This window comes from Bradysia coprophila, chromosome II, assembly GCF_014529535.1.
Source record: "Bradysia coprophila strain Holo2 chromosome II, BU_Bcop_v1, whole genome shotgun sequence".
Lineage (NCBI taxonomy): Eukaryota > Metazoa > Arthropoda > Insecta > Diptera > Sciaridae > Bradysia > Bradysia coprophila.
This window is the reverse complement of record NC_050735.1, coordinates 2,917,762-2,940,625: the sequence shown is the minus strand read 5'-3', so window position 1 is coordinate 2,940,625 and position 22,864 is coordinate 2,917,762. Positions and strand designations below refer to the sequence as shown.

Sequence of the window (22,864 nt, the reverse complement as noted above, 5' to 3'; positions counted from 1 at the left end):
CGATGAAGTTAGATGCGAACACTTGAAAGGGAGTCTGTTCATCCTCCAAATATGTCAAAGTCTATAACAAAATAAAGCACAATCCCAATTTGGCGCTAATTTAAAAAAAATTGTTATGAGACAAGCGTGATTCTCGACGATTTTTGAACATATTTGGTGAAATTTAGAGAATTATTTGAGAATTAGTTGCGAAAATATGGAATCGCTGACAGAAATTTCGTTTAAAATAACTCAAAATCTGTATGACTTAAGCAAACTTTAGGGACCTTTAGCTTTTCTATTTGTGAATCTAATCAAAGAGAATCCAAGATCCGGTGAGAGTGGCTGAATAGTTTAAAAGATTTCGAGCTATTTTGATTTAAAATTTCGTTATCCACGGGACAGGTCATGGATTGATTCATAAGTGATCTCAAACGCCTTACCTCATTCAATAGATCATTGTCAAAGTCACTTTAGATTATTTGGCATTGGCTTCTGCAACCATCTAACATCAAAGTTCGAATTTTTTCATGGAATTTTCACTTTATTGAAGTTACCTGGATAACGCTATAATAATGACACCAATTTAAGAGAATTTGAGAAGAAACTGCTGCTGTGTAGGAGTAAAAGATTTTCCATCAAACACTAAACGATACATGAAACAAAAGAAAGTCGTACATTCGTAATTTGGCGATACCCTTAAGAGGCATCGGTGCTTTGCTAAAAAGCATACATTAGGGCGATTTTTAAATACTGGATTTTAGTTTACTTTCCTTTTTCAAAAATGCACGACCGCAATTCCGACCACGAATTTGGTAGCTATCAACAGAAAATACATTTGTAGTCGTTTGACCAGCTCTGAGAAAAGTGATCAGTTGAACGAAAGTTTGATAAACTGCTCACGTTTGTCAGAGTTGGTCAAACTGCAAGATATCATCAAAAATGAAATATGAGGCACACAAATGTAGGCTACAATTTTGGCTAAGTACCGGATAAGGTTAATAAAACATGTAAACATATTATAGGAGGAGCTATTTTCGAAATTATATTAAACTTTCGAAACTTATACAAACAGCACTCGTATCGCGAACGATTTGCTTATTTTAAAACATTAAGCATTCGATTCTCTAGCCAGTAAAGATTTTAGGGTTCTAGGTTTCCTTGGCCGTTACTGTTACAGTAGCTGTGGTAATAGTAATAGTTAAAACCTGTTTTGGTTGAGTTTTTGGGTGAAGTTTGTTGATCCGAGGCAGCGCCGAAAACATTTCATTTTTCGTCCGAGTTAGGTACAATATTTCACTGGCTGGGGCACCGAAAAAAATGCTTCACTTAACACAAGCAAAATATGAATCCGAAGAGCTATAAGCACGTTTCGGCCCTGATTTTAAATCACGAAGAAAATATGTTCTAGGTTTTAGGTTCAATGATAACTGAATTAATGTGAGGCGCCATCAATAGTTCATGATCCCGACATCCTTCTTTTTTATGTAAAATCAGGGCCGAACTGTGCCCATAGGTTTTCGGATTCGTGGCTGACAAATGAAATTGTTCACCATTTGCGACATTTCCAACAAAATTTCTCCTTTCATGAATTTTAAGACAAAACCACCACAAGAATTTTGATTCATTTTATTGAATTTAAAAATTAGAAAAAGTTTTCTGCTTGTTCTATACACTTGAACTCGAAATTAAATTATTCGAGTATTCTAACAATAAAATATAAATGTTACCATTTAATAAAACAACAGCAAAATAATTAATTGATAGTCGTAAAAATGATAACGACGATTTTCTTTCCCTCTCTCCGTATATCACTTAAATCAACGTTTGGAATTGAAATTGAACCAACATTATCGCCGACGTCATGCTTCCGACAGTTAACTACAAAATTAAATGACAAAAACGGATACATTATCAGCGATAACCGAATACCTACTTATGAATGACTTACAGCTGCGAAAAATGATTGATCTAATTTATAAAATCCTTTCGCTCCAATTTTTATCGGTTGATTCAATATTTGTGATAGAAATAGCTGACCCTCTGGCAATGACAGGCAATCATCTCTCTCATAAAGTAATGTCCGAATTTTGTCTGCCTCGGTGGAAAGTTTGTGACACGAATTGGACAAAAAGAAAAAGCTCAACATGTCACTAATGAGCACGAAACCATTGTCTGTAGGTTAACATTAGATTTTTGATGAAAATATATTTGGAGAGAATTGGATATTAAGTGCTGCATCAGGGTAGGGAGCCAAAAAAAAAGACAGGTCCCGCCCTGAAAATAAATGTGGTTAAAGTAATACAGAAATTATCTTACCCAGACCCAACCAGATGCCAACATCGAATTTATTCAAAAAGATCCAATAAATGTCATAGGAAATCATCAGAAACTGTTGAATGATATAGCCCAAAAGGAACAGACCGAAATATTCATTAATTTTATCCACCGTCTTCCAAACGCTCAGATGAAGTCTCTTCATTGACTTGATAAATTTCTCCTCGGCAAATTTTTCATTGATGTCAATAGTACGGTCAGCACGGAAAGCATGAGTTATAGTTTTCATAAAATATTTACTCAGATCCACAAAATATATCGTCTGCAATGCACTCAAGTCGTTAAGAAGCGTCAACACCACCATATAACTGCTAACAAATTTTTCGTCAGTTACACGGGACATAATCATCGCAAATATCGAAATGATGTAGAAAAAGAACATAGCGCCACACTTCAACACGAAATGTTTACGAAATTTTGTGAAATGTACATCTTCGCCCGGTATTAGATCCTTAAATTCGGTTTCCAGTCCACTGAATGACTCTTGAATCTGAATCCAAGTACGACTTAGAAATATACACTGGTAAGCTATGGTTAGATTGGTCATCGACGAACTAATAATTAGTAGGACGTGAATAATTTCCCGTGCATGATTTTTCGGTGTAGCGTATTGGTCATTGGTAAATGAATATATAGTCACGTAAAGACTGACAGAACTTAACACAAGAACTGGTAGTTTAGATAAGCACCACAAGAACTTATTTTTTGAAGTAAACGTTGGCGAAGGAAATGGATTTTGGGCTAGGAAGTAAAATGTGTACAGGAACGGTTTGGATAGTTCCGATAGCGATGACATAATTTGCTTTTGTTTATTGGTATATTTGCAAGGCGTCGACTAAATTGTGACTGTTTCGTTTCGATTGAAATCAAATTTATTAATAAAATGTTATCGGTAATGTTGGTGGTGGGTTGTCATCGGTTTGCGATTGCGTGAGACGCGTGCTGGTTGACTGCAATGATCGATGTTTGGTAAATATTTACAAAGATAATGAGAAATTGTTTTACGCAGAGTTTTTTTTCATGATTTGTGAGTTGCAAGAATTGTACATCATACTGGACGTACATACTTCTTTGAATGATGAATAGATAAATACAGGAAGGGTATATATTAGTTTAGAGAATTATAAGAAAAATGAAATTTTGTTCATTTAACTTCGTTTCGAACAGTCTGACTCTTCTCAATGTTTACGAATAAAAATTCATTATTCTTATGATTCACTAATGTGACACGTCGCTTTTCGCATTTAGGTATTCATATATTACAGTCGGATGCAATGAAATTTCCGCATGAATTTGCTTCAGCTGATCCACACAAACAATGTACGGCTTTACCACTACCACGCGCGTGCGTGCAGCAACTTCAACCGTATAAACAAATATCAACAGTTTTGATTGTATGTGTGTATCAGCTGAAGCAAATTAATGCTGAAATTTCACTGCCTCCAACTCCAACTGTAGCGACAACGACTAACTATAAAGTATTACAATCTGATGTTGGATTATATGAGAGCACATCTCAAAAGTCAAAACAAAGTTAAAATTTTTATTTCAATCTGCTGAAAAACTTAGATCAAATCAACTAACAGATACGAGGGCTCACGTGTCCTCTCATAATCAAGCCATTATTCAGTGTGTACTTTTCAATAATCCTGAAATTGAACCAGCATGATAGCCGTCGTAATACCACCAACTGTTACCTGTAATTGACAGAAGGTACTAGTGTCCAACAATCTAAAAAATAGTATAACGGCCGCTTACCGCAGCAAAGAATGATCGATCTAATTTGTAAAATTCCATTGCTGTAATTTGCATCGGTTGATTTATCGTTTGGGTCAGTAATCTTTGGCCTTCTTCTCTTATCAAGTAATCATTTTCACAGAGGAAGCTTCCAATTTTTTGAGCTTCAACACAAACTTGATGACATGAATCCGATACGAAGAAAAGGCTTATAGTAGCACATGCAAGTACGAAGGTATTGTCTGTTAGTTCAAAATCAAATCTAATATTACGCAGCAAAAACAATTCGACATTCTACGAACCCATGCTCGTCCAAATTCCCATTTTAAATTTATTCAAAAGTATCCAAAAAACGTAATACGCAATCACCAGGAACTGTTGTACGATGTAGGTCAAAAGAATGAGCCCGAAATGTTCATTGACTTTGCCAACTATCTTGTAGATACTCGAATACAATTTTCTGATTGATGTTAACAATTCCGTTTTGGCAAAGGCCTCCTTATCACACTTGGCCTTGTCACTGTTAATATCGCGGAAAGTGTCAGTCGTCGCTTTCAAGAAGAATTTAATTAAATCAACATACAGCACGACTTGAAGAGCACAGAAGTCAATATTGAAGGCTAAAACTATCATTAAACTTGTGGTCGAATATTCTTTCTTAACGCGAGACATAACCATTGCAAATACTAAAGCGGCGTAAAGAATCACCATAGTGACGCATTTCATCAAAAAGACATTACGAAATTTCATCAAGTGTAGAGTTCTACTCGGCAATGAGCTCTGGACTTCTATTTCTAATGCACTGAACGACTGTTGAAGGTGTATACATAATAAGCCTCGAAAGAGACATCGATATGCAACGACAAGGTTCGTAATCAGTGAGCTCAGAATTAACAAAACTTGAATAACATCAAGTCCTCGCTCCTCCCATGCAATGTAGAAATCATTGTTAAAGAAATGAACGGTCGCGTACACGCTAACGCAAATTATAATCAAAGCTGGTAACTTGAGAAGCAATCGCTTGAAATAGCTTTTTGAATCTATTGAAGTTGAAGGGAATGGACTTTGTCCCAAAAAATAAAATGTGTAGAGCAATGGATTCCATGCATTTGCTAGCGACATACTATACTCTAAACTTAGATTTTGCGAATCGTTTTATTTTCAGAAACACACGGTTCGACTACACGACTATACTAAACTAGATTTAGTAATTACAATCGAATTAGGAGCAGATGGTCGTGGGTAAAGGGTGGTGTTTGCGATTGCGTTTTTGTAAAGTTTATCTTGTTTAATGCCAGTACATATTAAAGCAGAAAGAGCATTTAAATGTAATTAGCGCTGCTTAACGTTTTTAATCGAGTGCGATGTATGCTGTAAATTTGTAGATAATGAGATGATAGGTCGAGTCAGCAATCACGTGCAGCTTTATAGAAAATGTTTTTGATGGGCAACGATCCCCGCTTCAAAGTGAAAAAAGATTGAAATGTCCTAATGAGTTAGGACGGTATGGTATCTCAGATTTGCGATTGGTTGAGACTCGGTTGCTTAGGGAAAACCACTCAAGAAACAAGTGATATTTCCAATACCCTTTATTCAATCCGATTTCTCGGTATACATTCAATTGTCCCGAAATTGTACCAGCATAATGGCTGACGTGATACCTCCAATAGTTATCTGTAATTGCTTCCTTGGTTTTAACAAAAACTTTGATGTAAATGTACAACACTAGCCAAGGGTCATCGCTTATTTTTGTTGTCGTTATCGATAAACAAGATGACTATAATGACTAGCCGTTGCTAAAAGGTTTTTAACTAAAATTTACTTACGCTAGCAAAGAATGATCGATCTAATTTGAAAAAGTCCATTGTGGTAATTTTTATCGGTTGATTTATAATTAGCGTTAGGAACCGTTGACCATCCCCACGTACTAAATAATCATCTTCGTAGAGAAAGCTCCCAATTGATTGCGTCTCAGTGCAGATTTTATGACAAGAATTCAATACCAAGTAAAGACTTAAAAGTGCGCATAGGAGGACGGAACCGTTGTCTGGTGAATGAACGTTACAATTATAGAAAGAAAATCCATAGCAAACAGCAATCCAAATTTTACAAACCTATGCTCGGCCAAAGTCCTATACTGAACTTACTGTCGAGTACCCAAAAAATATAATACGAAACCGCCAGGAATTGTTGCACAATGTAGGCCAAAAGGAAAGGTCCAAAATGTTCGTTGATTTTATCAACAGTTTTAGAGATGCTCAAATAACACTTTTTGGTTGATACTAGCAATTCAGTTCTAATAACTGCTTCTCTAACACATTTGGCCTCCTCACCGGCAATCTTGCGGAATGTACCAGTTATCGTTTTCAAGAAGAATTTGGTTAAATCAACGTACAATACGACTTGAAGAGCACACAAATCGTTAATAAAGGCCAACACTATCATGAAACTTGTGTGAGAATATTCTGTCTTAATGCGAGACATAGTCATAGCGAATACTAAAACGATGTATGAAATTAGCACAGTGAAGAATTTCATCAAAAAAACATTACGAAATTTCCCTAATTGCACATTTTTATTCGGCAATAAGTTCTTGAATTCCATTTCTAATGCATTGAACGACTGTTGAAGCTGAACACAAACAGAACCGCGAAATAGAGACCGGCTTGTCATGACCAGATTTGTCATTATTGAGCTCAGAATTAATAAAATGTGAATAACAATAAGTCCTTCGTTGTGCCATGCAAAGTAGAAATCCGTGTTGAAGAAATGGATGGTCCCATACATGCTAGCGCAAAAAACAATGAGAATGGGTAGTTTGAGGAGCAAACGTTTGAAATAGCTTTTCGAAGCTATTGAAGTTGAAGGGAATGGGCTTTGGCCCAAGAAATAAAATGTGTATAGCAATGGAGTCCACGTATTTTCTACCGACATAACGCAAAAACTAATGTTATTTGTGGAGTGGTAATGAAACGAAAGTTTTGATTTAGTTTTATAAGAGACACACGTTACGACTATTTATATGCAACAGAACTGAACTGGATGTAGAAATTGTAGTCGCACTTTGCAACAGATGGTCGTGGGTAAAACACGAAAGTGCGACTGCGTTTTTAGTAACACTTATTAACGCAATACAGTATGTGTATAGTTATATAACCAGAGAGCACTCACTTAAATATACAATTTTGATGTTTTCGTCTTATCGCTTATAATACCATACACAACTGAGCACTTTTATAAATCATAACGGTTATTCAACTCCTCGCAGTTTTTCCCTCTTTAAAAAAAGAAAAACTGGTCAAAACACAGTAAGACTTTCAGAGTGATGTAAATGAGTCCCGAAACAGTCGAAAAGGTAAAATTTAGGTTATACCATAGCTCTGTTTCACAAACAGAGGTGTGGTTGTACAAAATGATCGTTTTTTTAGCAAGCTCAGCTCGAAAGTGAAATCATTTAAAGCTGGAATCTAAAGCTTCCCGGTATCTTGCACCGGTCGTACGGTAGGAAAACCCGATTTAACTTTGAATACTTTCACTATTTCAGTACCAATCTGTACAACGTAGTATGGTTGATTACAAATTATGAGATACATAGATTACAGTGAAAATTCAGCGTGAATTTGCTTCAGCTGTTTTTCAGCTTATTCACATATACAATTTAAACTGTTATACGTCTTTCTACAGGTCTACCACTCCAACACGCGTGCGTGTAGCAGCTTTAACCGTGAAAAACAGCTGAAGAAAATTCATGTTGCAATACTGCCTCTGACTGTACGTGCCGCTTTATAATGATTTATCCTTAGGGTACCTTTACTTACGCCATCTGTTATCGACAACGACGAAATAAATAAAAACTCCACCAACATCGTCGCTATTATTATAAAAAAGCATGTCAAAACAAGCGTATGGTGAAAAGTTGTATTTAAATTTGATGAAAATATTTACTTGGATTAAGTAACAGATTTGATAATTGTTCCAGTGATAGCAAGCCTTCATTCAACAACGATTTTTTTTGCGTACATTGCCTTCAATAATTCTGAAATTGAACCAGTACAATAGCCGTCGTAATACCTCCAACTGTTAACTGTAATTGACGGAAAATTTTAGATTATTTGTCCAAATAAACAAAGTGAGTTCAATAAACAGAGGAAACAAAAGAAAGAAACGATATAGTCCAAATAAACTAAACTCAAGTTTTTAATTTTTGTGGGTTTTGATTGTTTCATTTCATTCTATTCGTTCCACAACTCATAAGAAAGGTGCATTTCTTCAATCCTCTTCTACATGTGAGTGAAACGATCATATTTCTGTATCTTTTGTTAACAAAATGTGCAACAAATACAACTGTACAGGAAGCAAAAAGTGATTTTTGACATGTTTTGTAAGGTGGGAGTTGATATGGATATGGATGTAGCATGTAATTGGTTCCACAAGAATTTCGTTGAACAAGGAAAATCTACACTCGCGGAATTTTGAAAACCGACACATTTTCTGTTTCGTGGTTTACTGGTTTTTTGTGAATTTTGCATGTCGTCTGGTATTAATTAGTGGACTAATTAATTAGATGAGCAGTGAACAGGAATTAAATTGTTTTGATGTCGGTATTGCTCAAATTCATTTATTAATTACCAAATATTTCGTCTCATTATCTGAGACATTATCAATGGTATACAATGGTAACACTGGAAATAAAAAAAGCAAAATTTCGGAACGTTTATATATTTGGCCTTACAAACTTAGTATCACATACCCTACGGGTTCATACAGTGAACGACATCTCAAATGTCTCACTGTCCATTTTTTTCAGAGAATGTCATTGTGAATTTGCAATGACACAATAAAATTCTCAGAAAAATTTGACAGTGAGACATTTGAGATGTCGTTCACTGTACTCGTATAAAAATATACGTCGTCAATATGTTCTTAGATAAATTAAAGCCAATGCTAACACTTTGAATAAACAACAAGAATGCAAGTACTTGTCCAACACATGCAACAATTTGATACGTTGATGTTCTTATTGATGTAGATAAGGGATGGATGTGTACATGGTAGTCATAACAAACTGTTAGCTCTAAGCAGTTAAGTTTCTATTCGTTCCTGAATGAATTATTTTAATTGTCATGAGTGGCGGTTTGCAAATGTAAAAATAAGTGAAATGATCTGTAATGTGCGTCTGATGCTAATAGGTAAAAGTCGATCAAAAAACTCTGTTTAAAGTTGTTTTAAAGTCAAAAAGTTTTTTTTTGATATTTATCTGAAATGAAACCATTTTTTGTTTTGTAGAAAAAGGACGTTGCATGTAGAAGTTCTAAAGAACGTATTGACGACGGACGTAATTTATACGAGTATGAACCCGTAGGGTATGTGATACTAAGTTTGTAAGGCCAAATGTATAAATGTTCTGAAATTTTGCTTTTTTTGTTTCCAGTGTTGCCATTGTACCATTTATAATGTCTCAGATAATGAGACGAAATATTTGGTAATTAATAATTGAATTTGAGCAATACCAACATCAAAACAATTTAATTTTGCATGTATTTTTATATGGAGAAATCAGAAACTCAAGTAAAACACAGAAAGAGAAAATGAGCCGGTTTTCGAAATTCTTTGTGTGTAGATTCTAATTTTCTGAATTTTGTGTGGAATCATTTACAAAGTACAACAACTTTCAAAACAGAAAAAATGTCGAATTTTATTTTTCCCTCCCTGTAGAACGTTTAAAGTTTATTTGAGTTTACCTAAGAAGTGCCTTCTTTTAAACCAATACTTACCGCAGCGAAGAACGATCGATCTAAATCGAAAAAATGCATGGTGGTAATTTTCATCGGTTGATTTATTATTAGTGTTAGGAACCGTTGACCATCCCCACGTATTAAATAATCATCTTCGTACAGGAAACTCCGAATTGTTTGCGTTTCAAAACTCATTTTATGACAAGAATTCAATAAAAGAAAGAGACTTAAAAGATCGCACAGGAGAACAGAACCGTTGTCTGAATTGTAAATTTTAGATAAAAATCCATAACAAAAACCAATTCGAAATTTTACATACCCAGACTCGGCCAAAGTCCAGCACTGAGCTTACTAACAAACACCCAAAAAATATCATACGAAACCGCCAGGAATTGTTGCACAATGTAGGCCAAAAGGAAAGGTCCAAAATGTTCGTTGATTTTATCGACGGTTTTAGAGATGCTCAAATAACACTTTTTGGTTGATAGTAGCAATTCTGTTCTAATTACTGCCTCTCTAACACATTTGGCTTCCGCGCCGTCAATATTGAGGAATGTGTGAGATATCGTTTTCAAGAAGAATTTGGTTAAATCAACGTACAGTACGACTTGAAGAGCACATAAATCGTTGATAAAAGCCAACACTACCACTAAGCTTGTATGAGAATATTCTGCCTTAATGCGAGACATGGACATCGCAAATACTAAAACGAAATATAAAATCAGGACAGCGAAGAATTTCATCAAAAAAACAGTACGAAATTTCCCAAATTGAACATTTCTATTCGGCAATAATTTCTGAAATTCCATTTCTAATGCACTGAACGACTGTTGAAGCTGAACACAAACCGATCCGCGAAACAGAGACCGGCATGTGATGACGAGGTTCGTCATCAGTGAGCTGAGAATTAATAGAAAGCTAATAACATCTAGTCCTTCATTCCCCCATGCAAAATAGAATTCTTTATTGAAGAAATGGATGGTCACATACATGCTAGCGCAAAAAACTATTAAAATGGGTAGTTTGAGGAGCAATCGTTTGAAATAGCTTTTTGAAATTGTTGAAGTTGAAGGGAATGGGCTCTGGCCCAAAAAATAAAATGTGTATAGCAATGGAGTCCACGTATTTTCCAGCGACATAGTACACAACAAAAGCTAATGTGATTTGTAGAGTGGTAATAAATGTTTTGATTCAATGGTGAGTGCCTCTCCGTTTCGACTGTGCAACAGAACTGAAATTGTAAAAATTGTAGTTGAATTTGGTGATGGTCTTGGGTGAAAACAGTTTTCGCGATTGCGTCCTGTGTATACAGTATATAGAACCGAGCTTATACAATTTTAATGGTTTTTTATCGCTTATTTAAAGGTATTAACTCAATGGAACAATCGAGTATGGGATTTTGATATTGGTTCGATTAATCAGAAACTGTTTTGTGAACACTGTAAATGCCACTATTTATTTACTTTTTGGGACACTTCGCTTTAATAGTAGTTGTAGACGTAGCGCTTTTTCTAAATGCTGCTGCAGAACCCTTCGTTTTAGAAAAAAAATGCGTAAAAGTTGACATTTTTGAAGATTTCGTTTAAAATGAAACTGCTCTTACTAACTTTGGCGTCATTTTTTTAACGTGGCAGCTGTAGAAGAAAGATTTTTTTCTACCATACCAAGCTATTCAAGATTTAGTGGCATCCTCTCCGTCTCCGTACATTTTGTCTAACAGTTATTTCTTACTTCGGTCTTAGGGCAAAATCAACTTTTGGCAAGATTCTTTCGTTGCCTTTTGGGTCCAACAGTCAAAATGGTATCAACATACCTTATGACTCTGTGCGAAACACTACAGTCTGTTGTCTGTAAATTGTAAAAGCAACATCAAATCCAGAGTTGGGCTGCTATAGTCGAGCGCTACTTTTTATTTAACAAAATTTCGTGAAGTAAAAACGTAAACTTATCGTTCGCTCGAGTTCAATTGAAACGCCTGGTTCACAGAAGAATTCTAATATTTCGATGTTGCAAGGAATAACTTTATCCCTGAAGGTCGGAACCAAGGTAGATATAGTGTGGAAACAGATGGCGTCAGTTTATATGCCATTTTTTTGTTTTTAACGAAGGGTTTGACGGATATGACGTTTGTATCGAATTTTCGCAAATTTGATTCGGTGGATGGCACACCTTGGTCAAAACCAATTTTGAGACAAAATGTCGAAATTTTTAAGCTGATAGATCGACTATGTCACAATTTCGGTCAGATGCATATGATGTACAGCCTCACAATAGCTAGGATTACTTTCCCTTGCGCTTGCCTATTTGAAGTCACTTTTAATTTGAGTTCCATAATCTCCATTAACATTAGAAGTAGTTTCTCTCTGATTGGAATAATACCGATGAAATTCGCTGTAAGACAAGGTCGAGACGCTTGGTTGAGATGACTGTATTAGTAATACAGTGCATTACAATGAATGAAGCGTTGCTGGTGGAATAATTAAGTAAAAAATTCCTTTCTTTTCAATCAAATCAAATTTATAACGGAAATCCAAGGCAAGCAAAACCAAAAATAGGTTCCAAATCCGAATATAATATTCACATCATCAGTGCAGTATCGTTTCTATTTCCATCTAATTGTTTAAACAAATAATTTCGCACAATTTATAATTCACTCATAGCTTAATTGTTCGGAAAAAAACCAAAATGTTTCCGAATTGCAAATGTGACTAATGATTTTTACAATCGGAACATTGCACGGATGGTAAAAGCCGAAGAAAATAGAAAAGAAAATACAATCCGAATCAATTTAACGAACAATACGAGATATAATGGAACAAACTAAAAACGAAAATTAAATAAAAAAATTGTCCATTCGATCACACCAATCAATTTTTTGTTTTGTTTTAGATTTAGTTTAGAGCTAAAGGTGTCGCAATTTTAATTATATGTTACACGAACGAAGTACGTAATCGATCTCATCTGAACCACAACTTCAGTCGCAATGCATCCACTCCATTTAAATAATAGCCAAATAATCGTTTGTCCCGCACAAAACCAAGATTCTCGTACAATCGCAAGGCTGGGATATTTGTGATTTCCGTTTCCAGAACGACTTCATCAGCATTGTAAACTAGCATCGCCTGTAAGAATAAAACGAGTTCAATCAACTTAGACGAATCGCACTGTGATTCTGATGACAGTTGAGTTATACTAAGGACAGAATTTTCTACAAGGAAATAAGCCAGAACAGGTCGATTTTGGCCTAAGACCTATGCCTTAAATGGTCGACCTGAAAAGTTTCCGGTCATGTTCGGATTTCTCATTAAAATTACCTAAAACTGACCTGATTTAACGTTGACCTGACGCGACCCAGTGTTACCTACGGTAAGTTTTTGTTACAAACTTTTAATGTTGACAGGTCTAATCAGATTTCAGGTTGATTCAGGACAAGTTTAAATTAAAAAAAAGTCAGGTTTAGGTCGAGTCAGGTTCAAGAAACCTGACCTCATTCCTTATTTAAGAAACAGGTCCTGTTGGTTAAAGATTTTCAGTTAGAAATCGGCTTCCTTCTCGAGAGGTGCCGCCCTTCCTGGACTAAAACCGGACTTACTATAGAGAATTAAATTCCCAAAAATTCCCAAATTTTCCCGTAATGTTTTATCTGTTTCTCTAAAATAACAATAGATCGAAGTGCCTCCGTTATGGTCTTTCAGATATTTAAAAGAACTCAAAATTCATGATTAGTCTTCAGGAGTCTCATTTATCCATTTAGACCATCTAATCCCATAAAATTTAGTCCCATTCAATCCAAAAAATATGTCACCCTTAGTTCTTTCTACAAATTCGATTCGATTGAAAACGAATTTAAAATACGAAAAATGCTTCATTGGTGTCGGAGACAGGGAGAGTGAGTTTTGAAAGTTTGGCCGGTATGGGTGTTGTAGCAGACTTACAGTAGAAACTGTATTTTAAAAATGAACAGTGCATTCTAAGTTGCTTACAGTTTTCGATTACATCCGCAAGCTCTCAAGAACTAAGGACAGACGGAACGACACGATAACTAAAGCACTCATACAAACATATCTTTAACATGCACCAATCAAAGCCAACTTACTTGAATCGCCTTCGCCACTAGATTGGTACCAATTTTAAGCTTTCGATAGTCCTTGTCCACAGCCAACATAGCAATATAGCCGCGTTTGCTTTGCTGCCGATGAATATCTAACTTACATACGATAGCCCCGACACATGTTGTGCCATGCATTGCCAGAAAGCATAGCTTTGGCCAATTATGAATGAAATATCGGTACGTGTAAATGGAGTATGGTTCCGACAAATCCTTCTGAATGAGTCGCATAATATCGGGCATTTGTAGTTCACTTTCGTAAACCTTGTAGACAATGTCCTGTTGTTCGGGTATTGGATTATTCACTGTGCTGCCTGTACTGTCGGCAGACGCTGTAGCCATCGGCTCAATTTGTCGACATGCAAAACTCGTCGATGGCATTTCGTGTGATGGTGATGTGTGTGCTATTCCATTACAAACTGTTTCTATACTATTGTTGTGCGTCGGTTCCGTATGGTTTTCTTTAATTAAATTAATAGTCTCATCGACATTGATCTCACTTTGGCTATTACAACTATTCTGTTCATCTGTACAAGACTGATTGGCACAGGGCACATTGTTATTGTGCTTCTCACTGTCTCCATTCGTCAGAATTTCACAATCACTTATTCGAAGACATTCAGTCAGCTGCTGAAGTTTTTCTTCGGATTCTTGTTTTGGCTGAGATGTCTCCTTTGCAGTGTCTTCAGCCGTTCGTTCGTTCGAAATGGTTTTCGTTTTCTTTTTTTGTTTCCTTTTCTGTTTAGCAACGGATGGGGTTAATGAATCGATCTCCATTCCTCGTTATAGCGATTTAAAACCAAAATGAAAAAGGAAAAATTGACTTGAGGTAAAAAAGGAACGTCAAAATTTATGAAAGGTGAAATTGGGTGAACATTTTTCAGAGAAAACTTTTGTTTCGGAACAACAACTGCGTTCAGTCTCAAATGAAAAGTGCGGTTAATTTAAATTTCATTTAGAGCGTAAGCGTTCCAGTATATCTTATGTTACTGTACTCAAAGAGATAACTAAATTCTACGAATATGAACGTACCACAATACAATATGTGAATGCCTCACTAGGCATGGGCGATAATGATAATGATTATCGATAAATATCGATTATCGATAATCGATAATTATCGACTTTTTTTATCGAAAATTATCAAAAAAATATCGATAATCGATAATTATTGATATTTTGATAATTATCAAGATATCGATAATTCGATATATCGATATTTCGGTCCGAAAATCCGATATTTATCGATATATTCCGATATATCGGTATATTATCATGAATTTTCAGATAAATATCAAGATATCGATATTTTGATAATTATCGAATTTCGATATTTTGATAATTATCGAATTTCGATATTTTGATAATTATAGATAATTATTAAATTATCGATAACGATATGATTAATCAATTATCGATAATTTCTTTCGATTGATATTATCGATAATTTTGAACGTCTCCCATCCCTATGCCTCACTAAATACTTCAACCAAGCAAGGCCTTGGGAATATAGTTTACTGAAACTACACAAAACGTTTTCGGTAAATTTAGAAATTTTGGTAAATTTTGGCAATTTTCAGAAAATTAATTTTCAATAACAAGCCCTGACTTGAACTTAGTTCATTTTCACAATTTTTAACGGTTATTTTTGTTCATACCTCCAGTTAGACCTAAGAGCCAAATCACATCGAAAGTTTTTGTCGTGAAGTGACAGTTTTAACATTGACATTTTTGATGTTGTCATTTTTGACGTTGTCATTTTCAATGAACGTCAACACAAGGTATGGTCGATTGTCAAACTTTGTATGGCGCGGCGGAGGACATAGCGATTTCATATAAACACACTCACCTCTCATGAGAGTAGAGTTTGTTTGTAAGAAATCGCTATGTCTTCCGGTTTGTATGAACAGACCATTTCTGGTTTATACTTTCATTGGTCATTTTGGCATATTACAGTGCTATAGTTTATTCAATATTATTCAAAATTAATTGTTTAAATACAAGTTTTGTGTACATTTCACGTTTTCAATTGAAATTATGACGAAATTTTTCGAATGTCAAAATGACAACGTCAAAAATGACATCGTCAAATATGACAACGTCAAAAATGTCACTTCACTACAGAAAGTTTCTACGTGGTTTGGCTCTAAAGACATTTATTGACTGTTAGGTCAAACGTCTTACGTCAGAAATAGATATTTATGACACAAATATAAGTAAAAAACTAAAAAGAATACAATTTTGATGAAGTTACTCGAAAAAACGTTATTTGGGGAACGTCAAAGTTCAACGATTTTCCCAAAATTTGATGAGCTGTGAAAAATCAACTCCATTTCTTTCCGTGATAGTGGACATGTTTGAGTGGAGTATCAATGGATAGTGCTTGATGTCAGTGACCTACAAAACTCCGGGTTAGAGCTTCCTTTCAGTTTTCAGTTTATCTAGGTTTTTCACTTGTTGCCGAGGGCTGGGAGAACAATATTCACCTCATTGACTTTCATAAATGTACACACCTTGACATTACTCCGTCCTTGGAGTTATTGATGAAAAACCATTTTCGCGACCACTCCGGAGAATAGTTTTCTAAGAGCTATGACAGCACAACAAGATTTTTTCGGTAAATCGAGGTAAAAATACGAATTTGGAAGTTTTCCCCTTTAAAACGTAATTATCTCCTAACCTTTGCCGTTACATTCGTTTTAAGCGTTTTAAGCTCATAAGAATGTAGTTTTGATCATTCGCCTCGTTCACTCAGAAAGTGTTTCTTGTGACCACCATGTAGACAATCTGTAGATGTTACAATGTTACAAACGTTTGCAGAAACTTTTGCATGGAGGTCTCAAAGTAATGTCAATGACGAACGAAGAAAAATAAAAGGATATGTTTCAACGTCTTTCGGTAAGTTCATCAGTGAAAGGACCTGACCCACCCTTAAGGTGGGATATAGTACTGAAAGATCGAAAGAATTTGCTGGATGTCTAATACTTATACCTCTTTATCGAAGATAACCCTACTCATGGTTTTCAATAACCTTTATCAGATAAACATAGCGATAATATGCGCGAAACTAGATAGACAAATTGCAATATTTTCTTTCGTATTATTGTTGAATCAGTCAAACTATACGCACTTCACTAATTGTCGTAAAAGAAAACTTCCATCCAAAATGGACGTGAATCGAGAACGTAATAAAGAAAAATTAAATTTCGGACTAACATGCACGAAATACATTCTATTTCTGTTGAATGTTGTATTTGTTGTAAGTAGTTAAATGCATTACTTGTGAAGTGGTGGTTGAGCAATTTACGAGACTGTCTGTAAGATAATGAGATAATCTGTTTCAAAACATTCCTTGTATATACCAAAATAGTTAGCCCGAGTTACCCTATCCCTAGAGGCTAGTGAACTCAAATATTATCTCATTTATGAAGATCGCTAGTGTTCTGGCCATATCCAGTGGAATATCAACCATAGTCGCTTTCACATCGTACTACTATATGATGGCTTACGGATTCAATGCGTTGACAACATTGTGGCTAGTCGTCGGGATCATTTTCTTGATCGTAGCTTTGGTTGGCATCTTTACTGCTTTTAAGGAAAGCACAGCTCTTTCCAACATAGTAAGTTAGATAACAATTTCCTCATTGAATTCTTCAAATGATTATGGTTTTTAGTATGCTGTCTTAATGATGGTGGTATTTATTTTGCAAATAGCCGTCTCGATCTATAGTTTCACGCTTATAAATCAAATTCAAGACATGGTAAGCTATCAACTCAGATCGATGATGACGCATTACTCATACGATTCTCAAGTCGAAGTGGATTGGATTCAATCAAATGTTAGTGTTTCTTTATGAAATTCAATTTTACAACAACCATAACAAATAAATAAATCAAATAAATATCAGTTCCAGTGCTGTGGCATTAGAGATCCACAGGATTGGCTTGATTTTGAAGGAGGCCTTTATTACGCGAACGCATGGAACAACTACCACTCATTCATTGACTCGCAATTAAATGAAACCGGTATTAGGATGCCAGTATCATGCTGTAAACCATTTAGCAATTATGTGAACCTAAAGTGCGAGCACTATCATAGCTCCGGATGCTTCGATGCTATTTATCAAATCGTTTCTGCTAGTATTATGATGTTTGGTACTTCGAGTCTGATAGTTTCGATTTTGCAGGTACGTATATTCCATTTGATCGGACACATCGACTTTTAACCTACACACCGACATACATTTCTTCACTTTCTGAAAACAATCTTGCAAAGAATTGCGACTCGAGTTTTAAAAATATTCTCGTTCGTCGAAAAATATTCCTAGCGAACGAATTAAGGAATGAAATACTTCATACTTATAATAGCATGTGACACAGCTCTGCTGCTTGCTAGCATAAACACTGAATTAACAAGTGTCAAAATTGGAGGCTTTAAGGTGGCCTCACAGTCATCCGCTTTCATTCCGATTTACCTCTGTGTACGTAACAGTTTTCATTTAAATCAATATGCTCTATTGGATGAATGCCAACTGTCATGGACATGGAGGCAAAACGGATGCCTGTGAATTCGGACTTAGTGATAAGTGCTACAGCAAAAGATTGTTAGACACTATGCTAACTATGTTTTAACTCATACAACAAAAACCAATGAAAGTGTAAAATAGGTATGCACGGAAAATCCTGATATGCGTGTGAGAGCTATAAGTGGACTTAGCACCCCCATTTTTTGGCATTTAGCTGTGTAATGTATATTGCGAAGACTACAGTTAAAATAGCTGTGTAATTTATATTATAGCTGTGAGCCACATTTCAAATCTATCACGAGAAATAAAAAATTTTCACAAACTTTCATGAATTTTGCGGTCACCCATCTAAGTACTAACAGCGCCGATTGATGCTTAACCTGAGAATCCGACCATCACATATGCTGCTGATGTGCTAATTTTGCTTGTGCTTTAACATGTTCTTATTTCGAAGTGTTGCTACGGCAATATAAATCCTGCAGCTATATTATGTGGCACACAGCCTGATTCAAGTCTGTAGTTTTTATATTTTACTTTTGTGAGTTGTCACTGCAAGGATTGTTCTAGGTTCTGAAAGAAAGTGAATTGATACCGCGCGAAGAATCACGAATTCAATTTTCTGTGAAATGACGAGTTTCATTTTTACGATTTGGCTAATTAATTAATTCGTTTCTAATGCAGTGAAATTTCGGATATTCTCATTCGTCTGTGTTTCTACGGAATCTGACAATATTGAAAAGGTTATACTATAACTACTATAACCTGATCATCAAGCTTCATTACAATCAGCCAAGATATTTTAGAACAGTTTTTGTTTGTATATTAACATTGAGTCCGACCAGCACGAATCATGACTTGAATGAATGGTCCCACACATATGCAGCACACAGCTATATTTTTCATACGTCAAATATGCGTTACACAGCTATGATATAGAGTACACAGCCACAATATGCAGATCCTAGCTATAAAATGTGTCCACGGTGCATAATGTAGCTCTGTAATTCATAATATAGTTGTGTAACTCATATTGCACGTAAATAACCAACATTAACAGAATATACGTTTAGTAGCTATATTTTTATAAGTCTTGCAGCTATATTATAAAAACTACAGCTATATTATAAGTTACACAGCCTTTATCGAAATTCACGGATTTTCCGTGTGGTTTATTATCCGTCCGGAGGACATAAAAATTTGATTTTCGTACTTAAACGCACTCATTTTCACATTATTTTGACATAAAATGTGAGTGCGTTTATGACGAATTCGCCGATCGACCATACCTGTTCTAGACTTTCATTGACAAAAACAAGCTATCTATTGATACCATCAAGACTCACTTAAGTTACTTACTACGTTCAAGACGTTCAAAATTATCGATAATATCAATCGAAAGAAATTATTGATAATCGATTAATCATATCGTTATCGATAATTTGATAATTATCGATAATTATCAAAATATCGAAATTCGATAATTATCATCAAAAAATCGATATTTTGATATTTATCTGAAAATTCATGATAATATACCGATATATCGGAATTTCGGACCGAAATATCAATATATCGAACTATCGATATCTTGATAATTATCAAAGTATCAATAATTATCGATTATCGATATTTTTTTTGATAATTTTCGATAAAAAAAGTCGATAATTATCGATTATCGATAATCGATAATTATAGAAAATCATTATCATTATCGCCCATGCCTACTTACTACCCCGAAAGTGAGTCATTACTTCATTGATTTGTACGTAATAGTACATTACGATACGTAGTTTTTACGCGACATGCACATATAAGAGCGCTTCCAGGAGTATTGATGCATGTCGAGTATGAACTACGGTGCATGGTAAGGTATTTTATCGCATCAGTCAATCGTTACAAAAGCTAGTGGTATAATCTTGCTGACAAATTCATTACGTCTCTAAGTGAAATGTTCTAGTAAATCTTTGATTTTGTAGCTCTTGGGTATTATCCTGGGATTCTATTTTGCACGGCTTGTGCGAGGCAAGAAGACTCAACGAGACATGCAAATTTGGAACACTAATCAAGAAAATTCAACTTCCGCCCGTCAAGAGACAGACTATTCTCCGATACAATGGTAGAGACAGAGTATTGTCGTTCATTCATGATTCGTGATAAAGTAAATAAAAAATTAATTAATTAACTGACGCACGAAATTGCTCTGTGAAACAAAATATAATTTGGACTGAAAACGTACTGCTGGTTTTTATTATCTTGTCCAGGACTTCAGCTAGGACATCATTTTGCGAAACCTTTTGCTATTGTACTTTCAAATCGAAAGAATTCCCCGGATGTCTTACCTACTACTCTTTATCGAAGATAACTTGACTAATGGTTTTTAATAGCTCTTTATCAGATAAATATACATCGTGAGCGATAATGCGCGAAAGTAGATAGAAAAATTGCAATATTTTCTTTCATCAAATGGATTATTGTCGAATCGAATCGATATACGCACTTAACTAACTATTGTTAAAGAAATGCCGGAGAAAATGGAAGTGGATCGAAAACTTTACAAAAATAAATCAAATTTCGGAATAACATGCACGAAATACACACTGTTTCTGTTGAATGCTGTCTTTGTTGTAAGTATGAAAATTAGGCTCAAGCGTTATGTTCAACGGAAATTACCCATTCTAATTTACAATGTATGTGAAGATCGCTAGTGTTATGGCCATATCCAGTGGAATATCACTAACAGTCGCTTTTACGTCCACCTACGATATGATGGCTTATGGAGTCGATACAGTGTCAACACTGTGGTTAGTCATCGGGACCATTTTTTTGATCGTAGCTTTCTTTGGCATATTTGCTGCGTTGAAGGAAAGCACAGCTTCTGCCAATATAGTAAGTCGATCGGTTAGATAAGAATTTCCCCATTGCAGTCTTCAAATACTAATATGGCTACATTTATAGTATGGCATCTTAATTATGGTGGTATTTGTCTGGCAAATAGCAGTATCGGCCTATAGTTTCAGCTTTCTAAATCAAACCCAATACATTGTAACCAATCAACTCAAACGAATGATGATAGACTATTCACGCGGCTATCAACCAGAAGTTGATTGGATTCAACTAAACGTTAGTGTTGCTCATTGAATATCATATATCAAGCCCCTGGAAAAACGCAATAACAAAAAAATCGATCAAAATAGTATCAGTGCTGTGGCATCAACGATCCATCGGATTGGCAAAAGTTTGATAGGTATACAACACCTTCTCCTCGTTACGACAAATATGACTACTTCGACCACCTAAACTCTACCACTGACGCGCAGATAAATCAAATCGATCGATTGCCAGTTTCATGTTGTGAACAAAATAGCAATTATGTGAACCTAAGATGCGACCGTTATCATAAGACTGGATGCTTTGACCCTATTCATCGAATTGTTTCTGCGAGTGTGATGCTGGCTGGTACATTCGGGCTTATTTTCTCGATTTTACAGGTATGTGTGTTCACCTTGGTTGGATAAAATCTATGAAATTGAGCATCAGCCCGGTAGATTGAAGGCTATGAGTTCGTATTTCTCACCAAAATGTTCAAGTAGATAGAATACGACCGCTTTATAAGCAGCGTTTAATGCAAGTGAAGATTTAAGATGAGTCAAAGTCAATGTTGATTTTTTATTTGAGTTGGACGAGTTGAATTTTGTTACATTATCATTTTTCCTTCAAAAGGTCATTTTAACGAGAACTTACGTCGCCGTCGCATATTTTTAAAGTTGTTGCCATTAACATAAATTGTCAGGGAAATATTTCTAATTGTTTATTCCGCAGTTTTTGGGTATTGTCTTGGGATTCCATTATGCACGGCTTATACGAGGCAAGAAAACTCAACTACAGGTGCAAATTTGGAACACTTATCACGGAAATTCAGCTTCCGACCACCAAGAGACAGACTATGATCCGATGCAATCATAAAGAGTATTGTCATTCATTCAATACCATGATGGACGGTGTTCGATGTTCGTGGTAAAGAGAGTTAATAGTTAATTGACTGTCGGAAGGAAGCTGTACAAGTTTTTCTTTAAACAAAACAAAATACAATTTTACCATAAAACAAGGACTGAGGCTTTTAATTACTTAGCATGAAAGTTGTTCAGGCCACAACATAATTAAAAATATATTTTTTTTTAAATAATTTGGGATCACCTGTGGCTATGCAATTGTAAATTGTAAGATTGACTGCCATGGGTCACCTAGTCGCAGAGCTATAGCAGCTGAAAGTCAAAATTTCACCATTTTTCATGTTTCAAAAACTCTAGTTTAATGTAAGATCCATTCCATAAATCGGTGTTGATTGACCTCGACTACGTCTCAGATCATCAAAATTCACACGAAACCCATACTTTTCTTTTTTTTTATCTATAGTCATGTAATAGTCATTTGTGTACCTGATT

General features: G+C 35.3%; 6 protein-coding genes and 1 long non-coding RNA gene across 10 annotated transcripts; 2 read left to right on the top strand and 5 right to left on the bottom strand.

The window, feature by feature from the left end:
- Positions 1-1,668: 1,668 nt before the first annotated feature.
- On the bottom strand, positions 1,669-3,176 carry LOC119066405. The gene is made up of 3 exons (XM_037168877.1): positions 2,299-3,176; positions 1,931-2,154; positions 1,669-1,860 (listed from the first exon to the last, which is right to left on the bottom strand). Exons 1-3 carry the CDS (start codon positions 3,110-3,112, stop codon positions 1,795-1,797), a joined length of 1,104 nt encoding a protein of 367 aa, XP_037024772.1. The 5' UTR covers positions 3,113-3,176; the 3' UTR covers positions 1,669-1,794.
- Positions 3,177-3,853: 677 nt separating this feature from the next.
- Positions 3,854-5,399, bottom strand: LOC119066400. The gene is made up of 3 exons (XM_037168862.1): positions 4,356-5,399; positions 4,075-4,295; positions 3,854-4,013 (listed from the first exon to the last, which is right to left on the bottom strand). The coding sequence occupies exons 1-3, from the start codon at positions 5,173-5,175 to the stop codon at positions 3,957-3,959; spliced, it is 1,098 nt and encodes a 365-aa protein (XP_037024757.1). The 5' UTR covers positions 5,176-5,399; the 3' UTR covers positions 3,854-3,956.
- Positions 5,400-5,626: 227 nt separating this feature from the next.
- On the bottom strand, positions 5,627-7,262 carry LOC119066388. The gene is made up of 3 exons (XM_037168826.1): positions 6,168-7,262; positions 5,880-6,100; positions 5,627-5,727 (listed from the first exon to the last, which is right to left on the bottom strand). Exons 1-3 carry the CDS (start codon positions 6,985-6,987, stop codon positions 5,671-5,673), a joined length of 1,098 nt encoding a protein of 365 aa, XP_037024721.1. The 5' UTR covers positions 6,988-7,262; the 3' UTR covers positions 5,627-5,670.
- A 710-nt stretch (positions 7,263-7,972) lies between these two features.
- On the bottom strand, positions 7,973-10,976 carry LOC119066398. The gene is made up of 3 exons (XM_037168837.1): positions 10,108-10,976; positions 9,828-10,048; positions 7,973-8,137 (listed from the first exon to the last, which is right to left on the bottom strand). The coding sequence occupies exons 1-3, from the start codon at positions 10,925-10,927 to the stop codon at positions 8,081-8,083; spliced, it is 1,098 nt and encodes a 365-aa protein (XP_037024732.1). The 5' UTR covers positions 10,928-10,976; the 3' UTR covers positions 7,973-8,080.
- On the top strand, positions 9,121-9,589 carry LOC119066399. Its single transcript, XR_005085742.1, has 3 exons — positions 9,121-9,242; positions 9,340-9,416; positions 9,485-9,589. It is a non-coding gene; the product is annotated as an uncharacterized LOC119066399 (long non-coding RNA).
- Positions 10,977-12,287: 1,311 nt separating the features above from the next.
- LOC119066365 (N-alpha-acetyltransferase 30) lies at positions 12,288-14,762 on the bottom strand. Its single transcript, XM_037168787.1, has 2 exons — positions 13,885-14,762; positions 12,288-12,910 (listed from the first exon to the last, which is right to left on the bottom strand). The coding sequence occupies exons 1-2, from the start codon at positions 14,671-14,673 to the stop codon at positions 12,746-12,748; spliced, it is 954 nt and encodes a 317-aa protein (XP_037024682.1). The 5' UTR covers positions 14,674-14,762; the 3' UTR covers positions 12,288-12,745.
- Positions 14,763-16,961: 2,199 nt separating this feature from the next.
- LOC119066340 (CD151 antigen-like) lies at positions 16,962-22,524 on the top strand. Of its 4 annotated transcripts, XM_037168760.1 has the most exons (6): positions 16,983-17,155; positions 17,328-17,516; positions 17,571-17,735; positions 17,805-18,083; positions 20,399-20,579; positions 20,625-20,648. In XM_037168760.1, exons 1-5 carry the CDS (start codon positions 17,063-17,065, stop codon positions 20,540-20,542), a joined length of 870 nt encoding a protein of 289 aa, XP_037024655.1. In that variant the 5' UTR covers positions 16,983-17,062; the 3' UTR covers positions 20,543-20,579; positions 20,625-20,648. The 4 variants fall into 4 exon arrangements, with proteins under 4 accessions (XP_037024647.1, XP_037024655.1, XP_037024664.1 ...); XM_037168752.1 differs by lacking the exons at positions 17,571-17,735; positions 17,805-18,083; positions 20,399-20,579; positions 20,625-20,648 and adding exons at positions 21,378-21,542; positions 21,617-21,910; positions 22,242-22,524 and having other exon boundaries at positions 16,962-17,155; XM_037168769.1 differs by lacking the exons at positions 16,983-17,155; positions 17,328-17,516; positions 17,571-17,735; positions 17,805-18,083; positions 20,399-20,579 and adding exons at positions 21,120-21,308; positions 21,378-21,542; positions 21,617-21,910; positions 22,242-22,524 and having other exon boundaries at positions 20,646-21,046.
- The last annotated feature ends 340 nt before the right edge of the window (positions 22,525-22,864 follow it).